At 47.3% G+C, this 22486-nt stretch overlaps 1 protein-coding gene across 1 annotated transcript; it reads right to left on the reverse strand.

The window, feature by feature from the left end:
* Positions 1-6202: 6202 nt before the first annotated feature.
* Positions 6203-22222, reverse strand: STMN4 (stathmin 4; the record flags this gene model as incomplete). Its single annotated transcript, XM_080926464.1, has 7 exons — positions 22185-22222; positions 12170-12260; positions 11545-11640; positions 10889-10969; positions 10320-10528; positions 9215-9406; positions 6203-6262 (listed from the first exon to the last, which is right to left on the reverse strand). Exons 2-7 carry the CDS (start codon positions 12180-12182, stop codon positions 6203-6205), a joined length of 651 nt encoding a protein of 216 aa, XP_080782590.1. The 5' UTR covers positions 12183-12260; positions 22185-22222.
* Between the last annotated feature and the right edge of the window lie 264 nt (positions 22223-22486).

The raw sequence follows: 22486 nt of genomic DNA on the forward strand, positions 1-22486 counted from the left end.
CAACTTTGATAGTTCTAGAAATACAGACTTAGCAGTTATTTTCTTTCAGGGCATCTTAGGGTTTCTATTCCTACACAAAACATCATGACCAAGAAGCAAGTTGGGGAGGAAAGGGTTTATTCAGCTTACACTTTCACATTGCTGTTCATCACAAAAGGAAGTCAGGACTGGAACTCAGGCAGGTCAGGAAGCAGGAGCTGATGCCATGGAGGGATGTTACTCACTGGCTTGCTTCTCCTGACTTGCTCAGCTTGCTTTCTTATAGAACCCAGGTCTACCAGCCCAGGGATGGCACCACCCACAATGGGTTGCCTACCCCTTTGATCACTAGTTGAGAAAATGCCTTACAGTTGGATTTCATGGAGGCATTTTCTCAACTGAGGCTCCTTTCTCTGTGATAACTTCAGCTTGTGTCGAGTTGACACAAAACCAGCCAGTACACAGAGCTTACAGTAAATACAACACTCCAGACTCTCCTTACCTAAATTAGAGTTTCTATAACAAACTCTGCTGTTGTTCTATGGGGTTACCTTTATAAGTAAGATGACATTTCCCATGACTTTCAATGACCTTCCTTCACTATTTACTGTTGCCCTTTAACCTGCAATATAGCCACATTTACTTAGGATAACAAATGTCCCCTGGATCCATATCTTTCCTTAGATTTTGGAATTTTTCTTCTTTTATTTCACTGAATACATTTTCTACACCTTTAGTGTGCACCTTAGCACCTTCTACTAAAACAACAACAAAATGTCTCTTAATCATATCCCAGAGGTCTTGCCTGTTGACTTCATTTTTTTTCTTAATTATTGTCCAGATGCTCTTATTTATTAACCTTGCCTCTAAGCTCTGACCTCTCTCTGTCATGTGATCTTGCTAGTCTGTTTGGTGTGGTTTCCCACTGAGGTTTTCTTATTTGAATTACTGAGCTTTTCATTTTGAAGTCTCCTATTGAATTTCTTTTCTCTCTCTCTCTCTCTCTCTCTCTCTCTCTCTCTCTCTCTCTCTCTCTCTGTGTGTGTGTGTGTGTGTGTGTGTGTGTGTGTGTGTGTGTGTGTGTTGGCTCTCTCTCTCTCTCTCTGTGTGTGTGTGTGTGTGTGTGTGTGTGTGTGTGTTGGCTCTCTCTCTCTCTCTCTCTCTCTCTCTCTCTCTCTCTCTCTCTGTGTGTGTGTGTGTGTGTGTGTGTGTGTTGGCGCTCTCTCTCTCTCTCTCTCTCTCTCTCTCTCTCTCTCTCTCTCTCTCTCTTTGCAAAGTTTCCATTCATATCTTATGCTGTCTTCCTTAATTCATTTTGGCCATTTTTTGTATCTTACTGGAATTCACTAGTTGAGTTAATATCATTCTTCTGAGGTGGGCATGGTAATACACAACAGTAATCCGAGTGCTCAGGGAGAGGCCACTGCTTCTTATCAAATTATGAATTTGAAGCCAATCTGAGCTGCACAGTACGGACCTATTATCATACGTCCCTTGCATAGCATGACAGGGGCCTGTGTTCTACCCAAAGTTTTTCAAATAAAAATAAATAAGTAAAAACATCATTCTCGAATTCTTTCTACAACCTTTAACCCATTTCAATGTCTTTGGAATCAGTTGCTAAAGAATTCTGAACTTTGGGAGGAGTCATGCCTCCATGTTTTTATGTTTTCTCTATGTTCATGTTGGGAAATACATACAAAAGATTCCTGCTGGGCTGGTATCTCTTTCATTTCTAAACAGGAACCATTTTAGATGCCAGCCTTCTCTTGATCATGCGTGCTGACATTGAATATGTTGGATGCACTTGGACTCCACAGTGCGTGATTCCTGTGGTGTCTTTCCTGGGGGAGGAGGTCCCACACTGTGCAATGTGTTAGTGTTTGGCTTTCTTGCTCTCCCTGTAGATTTCACAAGAACAGAGGCATTTCTCCTAGATCAGGAAGATGTGCTGTGTGCATGGGCTGTGCTCTGTCCTTAGTCCTCCAGACTTGTTCATAATATACAGTATGAAGGGCCATGGTCCCTTGTGGGTAGGGTGCCTATTCCTTTCCATGTTTCCCTCTACTTTTGAGGTCTTGACTTTTGCTGTCTATTGTAATGCTAAGTGCAGGGCCCCCAAGACCAGGAGTGTATAGTAACCCCTGTGACCCTGCCCCCAATATAATTCTGATTGGTAAATAAAGATGCCAACAGCCAATAGCTGGGCAGAAGAGCCATAGGTGTGGTGTCATGGACTTGAGGAGAAAAGGAGAAGCATGAAGAAGGAGAGTGCAGGAGGAGGAGAATGGGCCATGGGTTAAGAGTCAGGATAGAGTGGTCCTGAGAGCTGCCCAATTGGAGCTAAGAACAACCCAGATAAAACATAGTAATAACTCAGGGCTATTGACTGGAAACAGATTCTGACAGCATGGAGGGTAGGTATCTGCCCAGCTCTTGTTGGGGTAGAAACCTGGGGTGGGGGTTTCTACAACAATTACTACAAGGGATGGCTGTCCAGGGGTGTGTCTCCACCCCACTCCTTCTCATGCATACTTGAAGATGGTTTGCTGCCTTGGAGCTTTTATCTTCTGTTTCTTTCCATTCCAGTATTCACTGAATTTAAACAGAGGAGGACTATGTACTGGGCAAGATATACCTATTCTTAGCTAAACTGTGGGAAGGTTGTTGGTGGTGCCTGTTGGAGGCCACAAGGCAACACCAGGTGTCTTCCTCAGTTGCTCCCCACCATACTTTTTCAGACACTCTCAAACCAAACTTCCCACTTACCAATTTGACTAGACTAGCCAGCCAATAAGCCTCAGAGATCTTCCAGTCTCCAAATCACCAGTGCTGCACCATTGCTGGGTTTTTCCATGGGTGCTGGGAAACCAAACTCAGGTCCTTGTGTTTAGACATCAAGCAACTAAGCTGTCTTCCCAGGCTGTCAGCCACCTCAGATCTTCTATGTGGGGCTTAAGGAGAGGGCTACACAAATGGAGCTGTCATGTGACCATTTTCTTTATCCCTGCCTCTCAGTCACTTGTCTTTTGGTCGTCTTGATGGTCTTAATCCCAGTCTAGCTAAATGCCCACTGCCAAGGACACAGTGTCCTAAACCTGGTCATGTCTAATAGGTGAGATTAACCATCTAATTGTGTGTATACCAAAGCAAGTAGAGTCTCTAGCAGAGTAGAGGAACATAATATCTGAGCTGGGTATAAAAGAACAGTTAGGAACCAAGCAAGGAAAGGAAGAACAACCCAAGTAAGGGACAATCGTATGGAAGGACAAGACTGGGAAGAGGAAGGGTTGAGAGAGCTAGCCCCTGGCCTTCCATCCATCCACAGAGAAAGATGGAGGTGATGGTGGAGTCAATTTGGGAAATGAGACCCTTGAGGCTATTCTCTTGTTTCTGTTTGCCCAGAAGAGACTAGATCTGAAGCCACAAGCTTCATTCCACACTGACATCCACAGCAGCTTCCTGAAGTCCCAAGGACTGCAGCCTGAACAGCCTGACCCTGTCTCCAAACTCACTCCAAAGCTGCAGCTTTCAAAGGGTTTCTGATTGTCAACCTAGGAAGAAATGCGCTCTGTGGCATGCCCTAGAAATACGGCCACATGCAAAATAAAAATGGATAATTTCCAGGAAAACACACTTATGTCACTAAAGTAGATTTTGATGTGTTGTTTTCTGTTCTGCTAGGAAGAATGGCAGGGAGGGAATAGGGAAAGAAGGGAGAAAAACATACCCCAAAAAGTCAAAAATAAAGAAGTGAAACACCAAAATACTCCAACAGTGTGACATTAACTGCTTGAAGCCCAACCTCGTGATTTGTCATGGCCTCTGCCCTACTTAAAACCTAACTCCCAAGACTCTGGCACCTCATCCAAACAGCCAGCCTTGGGAAAGGCAGTGATGTTATAACCACTACTCCTAACGAGAAAGTGAGCTGCCCTCCTCTTCTCTGCACAAATGGCCCAGGAAAAGCAGCCATGTAACTTAACTGCAAGAAAGGATCCCTTCCCTGAAGGATCCATTCCTATAAGGACCCCTCCCCATAAAGATCCCTTCACTGTAGCCTTGCTATAGGGAGTGGTTCCTTCTCTGAGGATTTGCTCACTGTGCGTCTGTCCACAGTGTCTATTCTTTATTAAAACTTTTATGTCAATCCTGAGCAGAAATCCCCCATGGCTGTGGCTTTCCATTCCCACCATGACAGAAGGGGAAGAAAGGAAAAGAAGCTGAGTGGGACCAAGTGGGTCTCACCACCCAGTGAGTCACAACCCAGTCTGAGAAACCCTGACTGGGGACTTGCAGCCCAGTTTAGATGCGCCAGAATGCTGTGCTGTGTGGTGACTAAAAATACAGACTTTGGGAACAAGCTGGAATTCAAGCCCTCTTCTCCCACTTACTATGTGTGGGAATCTGGGCAACCTATTTATGCCTCGGTGTCTTGTCTGCCTAATGGAATGACAGCACCAGCTTTCTCCTACAGTTGGTACAAGGATTAAATAAAGGCCCATTTGTGGGAAGTCTAGAAAACAGGTATCTAACAGGGGCTGCCTAAAGTATGAGCTGCCAGCAGCATCATCACCACCACCGTCTTCATCACTGTCACCACCACTACCATCAATCATTACCGTCACCACCACCATCATCACCATCATCATCTTCATCACCATCGCCACCACCTCCACCATCACTGCCACCTCTGTTTTTCCAGTTATTCTACCCTAAGCTAAAGCTCACCTATAGCATCACTGTTGAGAGAATATTAAGGGAACAGTAAAGGGTTTATTTGCAAAGCTAAACAAAACCACACTGTGGTTAAGGCAGGTGGTGGAGATGCCTTGGGATCTGGCTCATACAGATTCCACCCCACTCCTGCTTGCAGAAGAGAGTCAGAAGGGCTGTCTTCTGCAGCCCTAGACCAGTGTCCTAGAGAACAGGGCCCTTCTGCTTTCTCCTATCAGACAAGCTTTCTGTTATCATTGGAATTCTGTGATCTGTCTAGAACCCCCAAGCCCTCGATAAGGGTTTCTGCTATTTCTGGATGCTGCTGCCTCCCCAAAGTAATATATTAGATTGCATCCCCCAGTAAGTAATATCAAGTGGTGGCGCGTTTAGGAGAGGATTGGGTCAGAGGTCTCTCCCCTCACAGATGGGATGAATACCCTTATAAATGAGGCATTATGGAGCCCTGTTGCATTTTACCACAAGAGGACACAGCAAAAAGGCACCATGTGTTTTCTTAATAGAAAGCACCTTTTCACCAGACACCTGATCTTAGCCTTCCCACCTCAGGAACTGTGAGCAATATCCCTGTTGTTTATACATTGCCCAGCCTAAGGCATTTTGTTACAGCACTACATAGGCTAAGACTGTCCTTCTTACAATGAATCCTTGGAACTATACTAGGATGTGAGTCTACAGTTAGGAAAGATACCATCTCTTTTTTTTTATCAGCTCAGTGGCCTCCAGCCACTGAGGGACAGCCCACAAAAGGAGTTTAAAAGGAGAAAGAAAAGCAAGCTTCTAATAATCCCAATATCTAGCATGAACTAACCCCCACATCACCCTGCATACTGGGTACCTAAATGGAAAAATTAGAACTCACCCACCATCAGACAGGTGGTTAGCCAAATTTCTAGAACATTTTACCCACTTGCAAAGAGCCAATATAGGAAATAAAGACACTGGAGACTCAAGGTAAATGTTTCATTGGTCATGATGATCAAAAGATGACAGTGAACAGACGCACACAGACCTTATCCCACCCGCTGCAGGGCGGGTCTCACTCCATCCAGACGGGCTTGTCCTGATGGCCCCTGCACCAGGACTCTGCCCTTCACTCTGAACTTCTAACCCCGGTTCACATCTTTCTCTCCACTTGGAACCTGGAGGGCGGATGTCCAGGCAGAGCCATGAAAAGCGGGGGCCTTGGCCCGAGTCTGCAGTCAATGGACAGTGTCACAATGTCCTCGGGTTCATCTTCACCTCCTCTTCTACACTCTCTCTGACCCCTCTCCCACCCCATCATTGTTCCCCAGAAACAAATAGGATGGCTTCACTGGTCAATCTTTTACATGTACAAACACCAAAAGCAGAGGAAACGCCCCTTGGCCACCCCCCTCCCCCCTGAAACCCAGTGCTGGGAGAGCAGCCAGCAGCCGAGGCTGCTGGAACCAGGTTGCTGCGGGAGCTGTCCGGCTGTCCTGGAAACTTCTTTGGCCTCTGGGCTTTACCTGGAGGCCTCTTCCTTCAGCTCCTTGTTTTTCCGCACCTCCTCTGCGTGCTTGTCCTGGGGAGGAAGGGAGGGACAAAGGAAGGTCACACAAGGCTGCCAGGGGAGGACAAAGGGCTAGAGAATGGAACGCAAAAGGTGGTCACCGAGAGCAGAGCAGAGCTGTCAGCGAAGGTATCCTAAGAGGGGTAGAAGGAGGCAAGTAAGACACAGGACACAGATGTGTAAGCCTGCAGGTACACAGTGCATGGACTGGTGAGTCCCACATCCTGCAGGGGACCCACCTCACAATGACCCTGAGACACCCTAAGCTCTCTTTGCTTCCCCTGGTCATTCTGGTGTTTGGAATGGCCACTTGACTAGGGGCCACTTGGGACAGCCAGTTTAGAAGGAATATAGAAAAGAGTCAGCCCATTGCCAGCATCCCTGACACACTACAGATGGGTTATTTCTCTCCCATCTCTTTAGCTTTGTCTTAAATCCCTGACTGAAGGAGGGTCCTTGAGTTATGTACTGACAGAGAACTATTGGGAAATAGAGCTTGACTCCAGACATTGGACTCCCTTACATGCGCTGGAAGACAACCTTCATTTGCTTTGTAACATAAATCAGCTAAAAGGCTAGATCTGCCTTCCCACCCCCGGCCAGCTGTGTGACCTTAGCTGACTGTCTTACCTAACCAGGACTCAACTTCTAGGACCTTTCCAGAGGGACTAGCTGTCTCAGCTCTGAAACTCTGTGACAAGTGTCCCCTCGTGGGACCATGTCACACCTGCCTCTACATCATTCCAGATGACTAAATCAATATTTGTGTCCTTGTAGGCTGGGAACATATATGTATTTTTCTTCTTTGTGTCTCCCAGTCCCTACTGTGAGAAACAAAAGGTACCCAATGATCCCCCTTCCAGATCCCCATGTTGCCACATCTGGATGACAGATTAACCTGGAATAGATCAACTGAGGCCACCCAGGTCCCTAAGATACACCTTCACCAGCAAGTTACTCTTCCCAGAGACCCTTAGAAATTTCTAAGGCTGAAAGCAAGGAACATATGTCTGGTTCTCAAACTCTGATCTGTATCACATGACCTGTAATCCACACAGTCCTCAGACCTTACCCCTAGAGATCCAGGCAGTAAGTCTGGGATTTTTTCCACCTAGGAATTCTGGTCATGACCCACCACACAAGAGCTAGCATCGACAACATTGTTGATGTTGAAGGTGTCCGTGGTCTGTGGACCGAGTAGAGAGGCGGGGAACAGGGAGGGGCGGAACATATACCTATCTCTCAACCTTGCCTCCTCCCTCCTGCAGTGAGTAATTAATTGTGAGTGGAGATCAGAGAAAAACTGTCCTCTCAAATGTCTGATCTACCATCTTGATTCTTAGCATGTACTTAGTGTGCACGGCTGTCACTCCAAATACAGCCTTGCAAATCTACCTCTGCCTCCACCTCTGGTTTCAAGTGAGTTGGCTACGCAGAGCCCTGGGTTCTGGCCTCTACTTACTTGGGCTCCAGAAACCCCTTGCTGCTGAGAAGCTAGTGAGATAATACTGGAATATTCTCCCTGAAGCAGGAACAAAGCAGCCACTTGGACAAGAGGCCAAGGCCAGCTCTACTGTTCGGATACTATGGGAATCTCAGTGAATCATTTGACCTCAGAAATGGTTTTCTTATCTGAAGTAAGAATGCTTGCCCTGTAAACTTGTGACGACCGTGTTGGGATAAAACAAAAGTGTTCTATAAACAAATGTTCAAGTACTTCAATACAAGCTAACTTTGTGATATGTTTTAAGTCTATAATTCTATAACTCTCCCATCCAACCTGTGGTTTCCTCAAGAATTTGCCTTGGGATTGGGGCGATGGTTCTGTTGGCAGAGTGCCAACCTTCTATGCACAAAGCCCTGGGTTCAAGCCCAAAACCTGCATAGAACAGGCTTGTCAGCACACGCCTGTAATCCCTGTACTTGGAGGTGAAGTTAAAGAATAGAAATGTCAAGGCTATCCTCAGCTATATAGCCAATTTGAGGCCAGCCCGGAATGCATGCAACCCAGTATTAAAATGTAAAGGCAGTCTTAAGTTTTCCTACAGATTTCTCTTTAAATGAAGAAGCCCAAAGTCACCCTCAGATTGTGTCCCTCCCCTAAGGCACTCTGGAGAAAGAAACCTGCTGTCCCTCTCAGAACTGAACGTGAGCACGGGGCTGCCACCTACTGGCCAGCCTGTGCAGCTTGCATCCCTGGATGAAGCCAGGTCTCTCTGGTAACTGTTGCCAAGGGCCTGAGGTTTTAGGTGGGTTGGGTAGGCAGGAAGGAATAAGGACCACGCTGCTCACCATGGGACGAGGCCACCGATCGGTCCCGGGAGTCACCGCGCAGCAGGCGGCTCCTGGAAATAAAACACAGAGCTAAAGCTTCCCAGGAGCTGCAGGAGAAACTGAGGCAGCCTGGGACTCAGGGAATGAGGCGGAGGACCAACCCCAGTCTCTCACACCACTCATATGCAGGTGACATTTGAATTATTGATAGAGGCAGACTATTGAGGAAAACCTACTACCATCTAGCCCTTATGAGGAGCTCGGGGGAGAATCCTGGATCCTGTTATATTGGCAACTGAGCTTGTTGTATCCCTGGCTCAGAGCCATGCTCCAGTTAGCATCTTTCATTAACCCAAATCTGCCCATTCAATGATGAAGCCAGAATGTGTAGACCTGTGCCTCTCCTTAGATACTTGCACTGGACAGGCTTTCTCTAGAAAAGAAGGGTGTGAGCAAGCTCCCGAGACAGTGAGAAGTTTTTGTCATAAAGTCCTAGAAGATCCCAGGAGGCCACCCAGAGTTTGGTGTGAGCTTCTTGTCTATGACTTCCCACATGATCCCCTTAGGATGACGAGGTCCCTGCCCGGTAGAAATATTTCCATTCCTGAAGAGGCTGCTTCCTCCAGAGTGATGTGTTAGTTGCATGTTCTTACCACAGAAGGAGACTCCTGCCAACCCAGGACAGCTTACCTTCTCTTGCAACCGCTCCAACATGGCAGCCAGATGGGCCTCCCGGTTCTCCTTATTGGACTCCATCTTCTGGGCCAGCTTCTCTTTTGCCATTTTGATGAAGTTGTTGTTTTCCTCGATAGCCTTCTGGATCACCTCTCGCTCGTGCTCTCGTTTCTCTGCAAGGTGTTTCAGGAGCTCAGCTTCCTGGTACTAGGACAGCACAAGAAAGAGAAACGCCCTTTAGGGTGGGTTTCTACTATCATGACTTAATGGTGCCACTCAGGTGAGATGCATCCCTGAACCTGGTCCTCTGTCCCAGAAGCAGAGAGCAACAACCCTGGGCCACCTGCATATCTTCCCATCACAGTTGACTTTATTAGCCTTTTCCTAAGGAGCTTCTGACTCTCTCTTCTCATTCTCCTCTCGGTTTTCCACTCATTCGTTCACAAGTACTAAGTGATCTTATATGAACTTCAAGGCCCTCACAACTCCGCACACCAGGGAAAGGAAAAAAATAGCCTAGTGCAAATAAACATTCGTGTTAATAATGGACCCTAGACCTGCGTGTGATAAATGCTTTGAATATAAAGGGAGGGACCACACAATTAAATGGAGAAAGCTGTGTTGTTGTTGTTGTTGTTTATTTGAAAGATGAAGGAATGCTTACATTAAAATGGCATCTGAGCTGAGGCAAGAGAATCAATGGGGAACAAGGAAGCCGCATACAAAGTCAGCTCCGAGAGGACTGTGACAGCTTAGCCATTAGCCAAACTGTAAGCTCTCCTAGTGCACATTCATAGTCTTGTCTCCTTCAGGTGGATCTTAGTCTATGCCAGTGGGTCTCAACATATGAGCTGCTACCACTTTGGAGGTGCACATCAGATAGTCGCATTACAATTCATAACAGTAGCAAGATTATAATTATGAAGGTATGAAGAGCAACGGGATGAATGTATGGTGTCGGGGGTAATCATAACATGAAGAACTGTATTAAAGGGTTGTAGCACTAGGAAGGCTGAGAACTACTGGTCTATGCACAGCACTCAGGACGGGAGGAAGAGATATGGGGCTGCACTTCCTGCTCATGCTCAGATGGAAGGAAGCAATATGGGGCTGCACTAACCTTCCTTCGCTCCTCTGCTGCTTCTAGCTTCTTCTGGATCTCTTCTAATGATGGGTCTCGTCGTCTTGGGAGGGAGGCATTAAACTCGGGCACCCCATCAAAGGAAGGTGGCTTCAGGATGACTTCAAAGGACTGGCCTGAGGTGCACTTATTCAGCTCGATGACTTCCATGTCGGAGATGACGCACCAGTTCAGGTCTACCGTATCTGCTATGGAGGGTAGAGTTGGGGCTGCTCACCTTCTGAGGAGCAGCTGGGGCCCCAACAAGCATGTAAACATGCACACAGACACAGGGATGCTGGGGGTCCCAAGGCACACCAATGACTAGGGGTCTGGTCAGTCCTGAACATTGGACCCTAAGGTCAATAACTTTTGACAGGGTAAGGTTTGAGGATCCCTGGGCAAGGATCCCCAGGAACTGTGATTTGTAGTAACAGATGCAGCAATGCCAGCTGCTGTTGTTCCTTGCTGGTGACAGACACCAGTTCATTTCACCAACCCCCACCCCCAACCCCTCCTTGCCCTGTCCCTCTGATGGCTGGTGGACCTCTCCCCTGGCTCCGGCCTACCCTGTTCTCTTCTTTCTCTCCAGTCAGCACTGCCTTTCCGCTGGCTTTGACCTTTCCTCCTACACTGTCTCCCACACCAGCCTAAATGGAAAAAACAGTCTCAGGTCATCCGAACACCCATCTCTCTTATTGACAGACCAAACCCATCCCTTCCTTGCAAACAGAAATAAAGAGATGACCTATATGTCCCTTGGCCACTCCTCCTGAGAGCACGGCAATCCAGTACTCTCTGATAGGATCTGGGGACTTGGACAGCACAACTGTCACCATCCAGGCTAGAAGTGCCATTCCCACCTTGGGCCTGTCTGGGAGCATCTCTATCTGTGCCTAGAAGCCCTAGTGAACACACCAAGTTTTCTTTTCTGTTCTGCGTCTCCGTGGATGGAATCTCAGAAGCTGTGCCTGGCTTATCCTGGCATCCCCTGTGGTGCAAAGGGGATTCTAGGAGCAAATGTTCCAGGAGGGGGCCCAATCCAGACCCCTGGTGGCTGCTTGGCACCCTGCCACATCCCCTGGGCTCAGACCCCTCAGGCTCTGGGAAATAAGACACACTATGACCAGGACAGTTTTACAAGATAGGAGTCAATGTGGGGTACCCACAAACACAGGACACAGAAGCCTCCACCCTTTTCTATACCAGCCGAGCTTCCACTCACCTTCATATTTGTAGGACGATTTATTCAGGGGATCAGACAGGAAGCAGGAGCAGAAGAGAGACACTAGTGGGAGTTCCTTCATCTTCTCCTTATAGGCTACAAAAGAATGCACCAGCGATGATGGGTTCATTGGTCCCAGAAAACAGCACCTCCGTGAGTCAGCCCAGGCTTTCTGGCTCCAAAGTACCCAAGCCTGGGCCACCTCACACTTGAAATTAACATTCTCACTCGCCCAAATGACCCCATCTTCTGTTACTACCAAATGCTAAGTAGCCTCAGGTAAAGATCCCAAGTGCAGTACCCTGACTCTGGCCCTCCATCTCCAACTCCCACCCAAGGATAAACCAGGGCTTTGATACTAGGTTGTAGAAACTCTATACTTCATTCTGCTGAAAGCATTTGACATAAAGAGATTAAGAGAGAGACTTCCTTGCTACTCTCTTTAATGTTGAGGCCCACAGGTGGATCCAGAGAAAGGATATCTGAAGTTGTCCTTTGACTTCTACATGCATTTGCACACACATGTATGCCATGCACATACATGTGTATCACATATAAACATGAACACACACAGAGAAAATGGCTTATGTTATGGTGTCCGTCGCTGACTGGTACATGTACCTACCTGCGAGGGTCATGTTGGCTGGAATCTGGTGGCTGAACTGACCAAAAGTCAAAGGAAGTGCTTATCACCAGCTCAGAACTGGATCACAATCCTAAGAAAGAGAGAATAGTTCACACTGACAGGCTTTTACCATAAACATTGTCTTTTTAAGCAGGGAGGAAATCTCGGGGATACTGTATCTGCTACAATCTATAGGCCCCCTCCTCTCCAACTTTCCTCCCCCCACCTCCTTCACATCTGCCCAGGCAGGTTCAGTTCATACAACAAGAATCCTTTCACAATTGACTTGAGGCACTGGATATAGAAATATGGGTTCCCCCAATTTTATTTCTTAGGGGCGTTTATCTGCCCCCTATGCAATGTAATAACCTGGCCCAAGGTCAGGGTGAAGGCAAGAGGCAAGGCCTCAGACAGATTTGCCTGGAAATATTTATAAATTAAATCGCTGTCTAAATGTCTCCACCTCCCTCCAGCCAACTCTGACACGAGGCAAGTAGGAAACCCACTTTGAGATACCCTCCTACTTCTTCATCCGCCATAAACTTAGCTCCTTGACTCCACTGAAAATGACCCTGGACCATGAGAGGAGACACACACTGAGCTTTATCATCATAATAATTAAATGAAGAGATATACATGGGCATGCGGGACCATCTTGAGACTGGAGACAAGCATCTCTCCTTAACAAGAGGCTGAGGGGGTCTAAGGAGACCCTAAAATGAACCTTTATAGATGAGGCAAAGAGGAGATCTGCCAAATGGACCCTGCATGAAAGCAGGGGGCTGAGAAAGCTATGCTCACAGAGAACGTTCTTAAGCTAGTTGGAGCTAGACCTGGATATGGCAAGAGAGAGGACCAAAAAGAGATAGGAAGGTCAAAAGAGGAGCATTTGTGAGTACCTAGAAGATGGGAGGGGACAGGGCTCCACTGACAGCCAGTAGTGAGTTCTTGGCATGGGTACTGCTTGTACTTGGCCACCTTTGATGGTCGCTGTGCAGGTGGGGAGTGATGTGAGCCTGAAGGCTACTACTTCATTCTCAGGAGGATGAGAGCCCTGTCTTCAGATATCAAATGTGCCTGCCCTCTGGGAGCCATGTAGATAGGAGGTCCTGGGCCAGCAGTGGGCTCAGTCCAAGCCTCCAAACTAGACTAGTGCAGAGTTGATGTCACATGACATCTTCCTCCCCCACCCTGTCACTGGTCACGTGTCATAGCCAAGCCCTGTCCTCATTCTGCAGAGCTGTACTTGTGAAATGGGACAAGTTCTGCCCAGCACCCAGGAAATACCCTTCCTCTGTCCCCTGCATCAGGGTCGCTCTTGCCAGCCCTGCAAGTGAGGATGATGCCCCCCCCCCTTCTGTGGAGGCTAAGAGAGAGCAAGTGAGCACAGACTTGAAGCAAGACTGGCTGCTCTTACAGGGCTCTGTTCTCTATTTTCAAGCCAAAGGTCCCTGCCAGGGCCTTCTTCTGCCAACACAATAGGCCTTTTTTCCCATGGTGTCAGGCTGGTCCTGATGGTACCAGTGAGTCTCTGAATATGGTGACAGGCCTGCTGCCTGAGGACAAAGTCCTTGATCATGGGATCAGTATTCATTTAGGTCCAAAGCGATTTAAAGGTAGTGACTAGATGAGAAACTTCAGCCAGGGGAGGCAGAGACCTAGGACCTTGAATGATGGGTGGGTCAGATGGGGTGTGGGGTGTGGGAACAGGGAGAAGAGGAAGAAAACACACATCTGAGAAAGAGCAGTGAACAGTTGCAGCTGTGAGGAAGGGGCCTGTCCTCGGCCTGGGCTGGAGTGACAAGACCCCGTACACATGAAACTTTCAGCTCTCTCCCAGTTGATCTTTGTGTGAGCCTGAGTTTTCAGATGAAGTAAATGCTACCATCTTTGCTGTCCGATGAAGAACCTGAGGCCCAGATATGTTAAGACACTTGCCCAGGGTCTCAAAGGTCTAAAGTGGTCAGCCTGGGTTCAGACCCAGATCTTCTGAATTATAAGCTCTTCTTCAGCAGTAAATGGAAGAGTAAGATGCCTGTTACTTGTCCTTCATGGTCCCAAGGATTCAAAGAAAGTCAGTCTAGCCTGGAAGTGGGAGGGGATTTATTTTTTTCAACTATGTATATAAGTACTCTCCATATGGGAAGGCTTCAGCTATGAGTCATGGGGACACAGAGAAGGAAGGAGAGCCAGAGGAGGAAGACCAGAACAGGGAATGGGATCGGGGTTGTGGAGGTGGGTGTGGGGGTAACAGGGTGACAAAGAACTTGTCGCAGATCTCAGCACTGTGAGGTCCTAGCCACCACAGTTAAAACTCAAGGTCGCAGAACATTCATTTCATTACACACTCACCCCAAATGTCACAGTTGCCTTTTGGAAGGGTAGAAATGCTCTTCCATAGATGAAGATACCAAGGCTCAGGAGGATATGCTAACACTTCCAAGCCCATTCCATACTCTGGGTTGAATAAGTAATGTGCACACACCCTAACATTGTGACTGTGGTTTCACGTGAACCAAGGACCACTGTGGATGTGACTGATAACTTCATGATGAGAGCACCCTTGGCTCCCAAAGAGAGGCTTATGATTGGCATATGTAAGAACAGAGGCAAGGATCAAAACAATGTGGCCATAAGCCAATGATGTAATCACAAGCCAAGGAATGCCTAGAGATTTCTGAAGCCAGAAGATGCAAGGAAGGATTCTCCCTAGAACATCTGAATAAATTGATTTTGAACTTTTATCACCTTGCTATGTGCTGGAGGTATGTGCCAGTCCCATACTCTCAGTACATGACAACCCAAAGTTCAAACCTGTGATTCTTCCACTATATCTCAACAGCTAGTTTTTTTGTGTGTTTTTTTTTTTTTTTTTTTTTTTTTGGTTGTCTAATTTTTTTCCTCAATATAATCTGTGTACTTGTACCCAGAGACAAATGGGACCCTTCAAAAGCTCTCCTGTTGATATATCATTTCTGTTGTAGTCAAGACTCATGAGGCACTCAGAAAAATTACAGAAGGTACCACAAGCAACCCCAGGGGTGGCGGTCACAGTAGAAAGCCTGGCTTTCCCCATTATTAGCCTGTAGCATTAGCATTTGGTGGCAGCTAATCAAATACATCACCCTCAGCCCTCTGTCTGCGGTGTGGCTCCTGCTTATTAGCTTTGGTCATATCATCCTATCATAACAACACACAGCCTAGAGGTAGGAATTGCTGGGTGTGCCTGCAGCTGACAGGAAGAGGAAGAGGGAGGGTTGCGCCACAGGTCAAAGCACAGAATGCTGGAACTCATGGATGAAGAGGCCAGGAGAGTGGAGGAGGCAGAGGTTACCTATCAGGAAGAGATGCTGCCCAAGACCTCAGGCAACTGAGCATCAGAAGGCAACCCCCACACTAAGCCCACTCCAAGCCCATCCCAAGCCTCTTCCCATGCTTACTGTTAAGGCAGAGTCTGATCCCAGTCCCTTAGAAAGCTGACCACATGCCAAGCTCTAAAGGTCAGTGTGACACAGTCACACAATAGTCACTGAAGAAATAACAAGGGCTCAGGATGGTGGTTCCTGGGCTGCTGCATGGAGCAGAACACAAACTGGTTGGTCAAAAATAAGAGACTCCAGACCACCCGGTTTCCATGCTGCAGGGACTAAGCCAGGGTGGCAAGGTGGTAAGAGGTCTCAAGTATCTGCTGTCAAAATCAAGAAGACAGCTTGCCCCAGGTTGGAGAGGGCCATTATTCAAGTTGGGCTCCTTCTGCCTAGACCCATGCATAGGCATTGGACCTTGGCTGTGCTACAATGTGAAGTTTGCATATTCAAAAACAGGGGACCTATTGGGTCGCATGCAGGTTGCCTCGAACACCAGAATAGGAACAGAAAGATGGCAGACAGACACTTCCCCACCAGGGGGGTTGATACCTATTCCATTTTCAAGCCATTGTCATGTTTTCAGTGAGTACAAGGATGGATGGATGTTCCAGAAGAGTTGCAGCTATAGCTCAACTTAATCTAGGATAACAAAGACATGAAAGTTCAGCAAAGCTGGGTGGATTGTGCTAAGTTACACAGGTCATGGGGCGCTGAGCTGGGAGCTGAGTTTACGTGTCTGTCTCTGTTTGCAGGATCTAGCCTTATTGCCAAGAAGTGTATCTGGTGGTACCAGTTTAGGGACAAGGTTAGGAAGTGGGACTGGAAACCATGGCAAGGTTCAAAGTATGGAGGACCTACCCAGACTGAGTCCCACCCAGCACTGTCGTCCCATTTGTAAACTGGTCCCCACACGATGCTGGCATCTAAGCAGCTGTGCATGGGACCACAGGCAATCCAAATTTTCTGTCGCCGGATTAAAACATATTTAATAGACTAAATTTCTGACTGATAGCACGCAACCAGGCAACTGAGAGCACAGTCAGACACAGCAAATGAAGAAAATTAGGTGGGTGTGGCCGATGGTGAAGAAGCAGAGTCAAGGCTGCTGACTGGAGGGGGACCTTCCAGCAGCAAGAGGGAAGATGGCTAGATTGGAAAGATGGAACATACAAAGATATGCTATCAGAGAAAAGGTAAAGGGGTGACCAGGGGGCTCTTAGTTCCCCATGAGAAGCATATGAGCCCTCCCTATGACAGCTAAATGAGGACGGCTGTGTACAGTGAGGAGAAGCCAGGTGGACCCAAGGTACAGCAGTGCACATGGCTGTCCCACTTACGGCGTCAACCCTGGGCTCACTGGGGACAAGAAATCCCAGGGTTACACAGTGAGAAGTTGGTGCAGAAGAATCCAGAGTGTGTGAGCCTTCCCCCTTTGTCATGGGCCCTTTCGACCTTCTTGAATGGGACCACAGCCCCATCAGGGTCTGCAGAACTCCCCTCAGTATAGAAATGGGTGTTTAAAAGGAATGCTGTTGTGAGAGAGTGAAGCAGGATTTCTAGGCTTTCTGGGATCAGCTAATGACCTAGAACCACCTCAGCGTTTTGGGTACTCCAGTGAGACACGGCTGTGTGCGTCCATCCCTTGAGTGTCTCAAACCTGGCCACACAGCAGGCAGGTTGGGCAAGTACGTTGTCTCTGTAAGAAATGCCCAGCTGTTGCTACCGGGCTGTTTAGAAACCCACGTGGGCTATTTCTGAGGGATCAGCAGTTAATGCACGTCCAAGCAGTTTAAATAGAGCTGTCTCTGGCAAGGGTTCTACAAGACAAATATAGGGACTCTGGCGCGAGTTCAAGATGGGAACTTTGTGGGCGTGGGCGTAATGAATTCTAGCCTAGCTCCTCTAACCACAAGAGTGCAGAAAGAGGCCATTCAGGGCTGACACTACTCTATGTCCTGATGCTCTGTGCTGCCCCAGGAACTTCAATGTCACACACCTCCACTTCTGGCTGAAATAATTGTTCCCACAGAGGAACAGCCTTACTGATTTCCTGCTATCCCAGGCTCTGATGGGCAGTGTGCGTTTTATTGGTATTTTAAACCAAAAGGAGATAGTTTGTGTTTTTCATTATTGTGGTTTTCATTCTTTCCACTCTATTTCTTGGATAGTGGGTGCTGTGCCGAGTCCTTCCTTGGGTACGGGAATAGCCACAGATGGTTTGGTGGTGGAGGGAAACTGAGTGGTAGGCTAGGCCCTCTGGAAGTTCTGCTGAGCCTCTGCTTCTTTCTGTCAGGTCAGCACAGAGCCTGTTTCCTCAAGGAAGGAGGGGTAAGAGCACCACCAAGGATGGACAAGTGGGGTGTGCAGAGGGGGCCTGGCAGAGAAGATAGAGTCTGAGTGTCTGGCTTCAGGTGACTGTCACTGCTGAATCACCCGTTGAGTGCTTCGGAGGACACCAACAGGAACTGATTCTAGGCCTGTGGTCAAGAACTCCTGGAGAGTACATAGCAGACATCAGAAGGAAGTTTCAGGTGCATTTCTAGGACACTTGACTTGCCAACCCTGGAGACCTGAGTCTGCAAAGACCTCCGAGCTCTAACAGCGACTCTGACAGGCAAGACGGGGATGGGGAACCACAGCCGGAAAGCCTACAGCCCCAAATAATGCACCGGGATGGGACATCTTGGGCTATTTTTATTCCCAGTTCAATATATGCAGAGGAATCAGTGCCAGAAATTAAGTTCTAGGCAGGAGCTTCCATTCAGACATGCTAGCTGGGATGCAAGAATGTGGTCCAGACACAGGGTACGGCCCTGGAGTCAAGCACACTTCCTGGCATCACCCCTAACAGCAGATGTTTAATAGCATACACAGCGTACTACACATTTCCCAGTATATTTATACACACCCCTTTATGCACAGTACCAGACAACATTAACATTACATGTTAGGAAAACTCATCAGAGAATCAACCACTCCTGACATCTGAGACTTTATTCTATCAGTATTTTCCTCAAGTATTTTTCTTCTCTACCCTTAAGTTTATTACATAGTTGTAGTCACTTCACCCTCCCTGAATCCTGAAATACAGCTACCAGACACCCATTGACAAGATGGCCACACATGGGAGGGAAGAGGAACAAAAATCCCCTCCCCTGCCAGGTTTTTTAAAGCATTTTTAAAAGCATTTAGACTTTTACATTCTAGTCCCAGCAGGAAGGAGGAAGCCATAGAGATCTATGCATCCACCCACACACATATGTCCCCCCACACACCCCTACACACATGCATTGCCTCCTTGACAAATCCAGTATTCTGTTCCATCCATGACAGCCGTAAATCCCCTCCCATGGGGTCCTCAGACATGAGGTGGGTTATGGGGGTGCTGAGAAAATGGACCGATCTGAAGGAGCAGAAGGGTACGTGTGGCTGGCCTGACTCCACAAGGAAGGACCCAGTACAGAAGGGTGTCGAGCAGAGAGATGAGCTTCTATGAGTTATTTGGGGGCTGGGTCTTGAAGTCTTGGTCAAGTGAGACACAAAGACAGGATCGTTGTGTTTCAGGGAAAACAAAAAACAAAAATTGCAAGTGTTTCTTTGGTGATAATCTTGAGCAATCAATACCCAGGTGAGCACTAGCCACTAAACACAGGACCTCGAGCATGGAAGACAGCATTCTACACTGAGCCACATCCCTAAGTGTCCTGCCTTCTTGCTTGTTTTAAATACTAACTAAACCAGATCCCTCTTACAAAAGCAAGTATGGCTTATGGGATAATCCCTTAGACCTTAGATGCCTCTTATTCTTTTCTTTCTTTTCTTTTTCTCTTTTCTGGTTTATTGTTATTTGGTTGGTTTGATTGTTTTTTGCTTTTTGGGTTTCTTTCTTTCTTTTTTTCTTTTTGTTTTCTTTTTTTTTTCCTTTTTGTTTTCTTTTTTTTTTTTTTTTTTTTTTTTTTGGCCAATATGAAATCTAAAATATTCACCACTAATTCAAACAAAAAGCAGAAGACACTCCCACTTCCCAGATCCCTTCCTTCTGAGCTGCAGAAAATACATTCTAAAATGTTCCTTGGATGTATGAACCACAGGCAACAGCCTGCTCTCTGTACACCGTACCCCACTTCCGTACACGTATACTTAGAATAAAGTTGAATCTTACAGAAGACACAATTAAAGACCAACAACGGTAATTATTAAATTTTTAAAGAATGTAGCATCATATCGGTAAAAGATACTTTAAAACTTCTGAGTTGTTTTATTTTCCCCTAAAATTCTCCTTTAAGATTTTTGGATGGAATGGATCCTGGGTAGTTGAGACAAAGGAAGGCGAAAACTCGAACTAGGGGAGCAACTGTGGTATATCTGTTCAACAGTGTGCTGTGTGTGGGTGCAACAGGTCAAACTTCTCTAGCTTTAGTAAACCTTCCAAACACGGTATGCCCCCGAAAAAAACATCCCATCTGGTTAAACAAGAGTCTGTTGCAACTCGGGGTCACTTAACTGGTGGGCAGAGGCAGGGGCACACAGCGTACAATAGGGACAGAAACGGAGGACATCATACCAAATGAAACAAGCCAGAAAATAATGTTCAATTCCATTGCTATGGGGCACCTAGCAGAGCCACATTCAGAGGTGGACAGTGGAGCGATGGCTGTCAATCAGGGGCACTGGCAGTTGCCACTAAAGAGTGGGTGGGTGTTTAACAGGTCCACTGTCTCATCGGCAGGATGGAAAGACTTCTGGACATTGCATGGACAACATTGTCCATTCAGAATAATGTAGATGGTCTTGTTGGTTACATTTTACTACAATTAAATTATTTTTTAATTTTTAACTGAAAAAAATTTTTTTTAGCTTGGTGAATTTTCCATAAATATGTAGGCTTGGGGCTGGAAGAGAAAGGCAGAAGTCAGTTAGCCCGATGATTCTCAGCTCTTTATTGATCAGGATCCACAATAAAAGCTAGATTTTTTATGTCATGGTCCAGTGTATGAACACCACAATGAGAAACATGTGTATTTGGATAGCAATACAATTATACACAAATATGTACCTCACTAAAAATATAAAATTAAATGGGCACAAGAAACACGAGCCATTATATGAGGGGTGTTCTGTCTTCTTTCCCCCTACTTTCTCCAGTATAATTTCATTTTTTTAAGTATTCTACCAAATTCTACCAAATTGATTTCATTATCTACTAGTTAGATTTCAGCCTGCAGTTCAAAGGCCCTGATCTGGATTAACCCCCACAGTAATATAAAGATGTTTATTATCTCTCTGCTGGATGGTCATCCAGCTCCCCCCGAATGTCATCGGGGATGGGGATCTCACTTCCCACAAGGCAGCAGGCTCTGTGATGGACCCACCTAGCAGGTAAAGCTCCCAAATCACTCCCACATGGGTGGAGTCAGGAAAAGAAGTCTGGAGCGGGCTAGAGGGATCTCAGCATCTTAGGAAAGGACCACAGAGAGCAAGGGCATGGGACTGGGAAGCTGTGGTTGCCTTCTAGTTGTACACTGATCTGCCTCTCTACCTTTGCTTCCCTCAACCACTATCATCATTCCCACATCTGCTGCATAATCTCATCTCCCAAGCACCCATCTGAGGGAAAACTCCCACCCCCCAGGGGACCCAACCTTAGGGGAGACAGATTCCTACACGTTCCATCTCTACCCTTCCCCCTCAGGACTCAAGCAGGTCACCACCAGGTCATCCCATCTGCTGCTTGGTGTTGGGGTGTAGGGTAACCCCGTCTTGGGTCTTCAGAGTATGACCTAAGGCTGTCTGACCTGTCCTCTAAGGCATCCCCAAGAACTGTACAGGCTGGGGACAATGAGGCTCCTCTACACCTGGGCAGATAAAATTTTCCTGGGGGAAATAAAACAAAGACAACGTTGCCACGTGGGAACACAGCTATCGGCTGGACATCAAAGCTCTGGGTCCCTATATATGAGGGAAAAAATATTAAAACTCCTGGCTGGGGCTGTGGGCTGAACCTGAAGGGGGCTAGCTGTGACTGGTCAAGATCAGAGAGCCTGGGTGTGGCCGTCCTGCATGCTAGCATCCTCTGCCTTAGAGCCAGTTGCGGAGCCAGTTAGAATTAGGCTAACCTCAGGGTGGGGCGGGGCAAGCAAGAGGGGATGATCTCACTATATCCATGGGGCCAAGAGAGGAAAAAGCAAGACTGCACAGAACTGAGGAAGACAAGACCGTGCCGAAAAGCAAAAAGAACAACAAAAAGAACAGATGAGGACATCACAGAGTTTCCTCTGCTGGAATAGGGTCTTCAGTCAGAGCAGCCCCAGAGGAAGCTGAGCTCCAGCAAACCTTCCTCTCCCAAAACCAAACATTGTTTTAAATGCATAAACAACTCAGCATGAACCTCCGACATTTACCCCACTCATTTGGAACAAAAATGGTGCCCCGAGCCCACCCGAGCCCCTCTTCAAGCGCCATCATTTTGCCTCGCCCTGCTTCGCCCCCAGGATTTGACAAAGTTTAATCCACTCAGTGAAACCAAAGGCAACACAATAGACACCAGACCCATCTTTTCTCTGTCCCCAGTGGCTGCTGTTTTGTTTCTTTCTTTTGTTTAAGACCTCCACCCCCACCCACCCCCAATTGTCCCTAGTTCTACTTACCTGCAGTCCGGTTTCCAAAGCGAGCTGTTCTCTTCTCACTCCTTCAATTAGTGGTACCCTGGGCTTCTCTCAACATCAGCACCACTGCTGGGCTCTCGCCATGACATCACCTCCGAGCTCCCTGATTGGCTAACAATGGGTTGCTTGGCAATTGGACAGTCTCCTCTGCTGGAGCAGGGATTGCCTGAGTGAGTAACTCTTAGAAGGCTGGGGAGTAAAAGATGATGTCAGACAAAGAGCCTACTCCCCCCAACCCCCCCCCCGCCCCACACACACCAGCTGCCTGTGGGGCTGGGGAAGCA

The sequence above is a fragment of the Micromys minutus genome (genome assembly GCF_963924665.1).
Source record: "Micromys minutus genome assembly, chromosome: 12".
Taxonomy (NCBI): domain Eukaryota; kingdom Metazoa; phylum Chordata; class Mammalia; order Rodentia; family Muridae; genus Micromys; species Micromys minutus.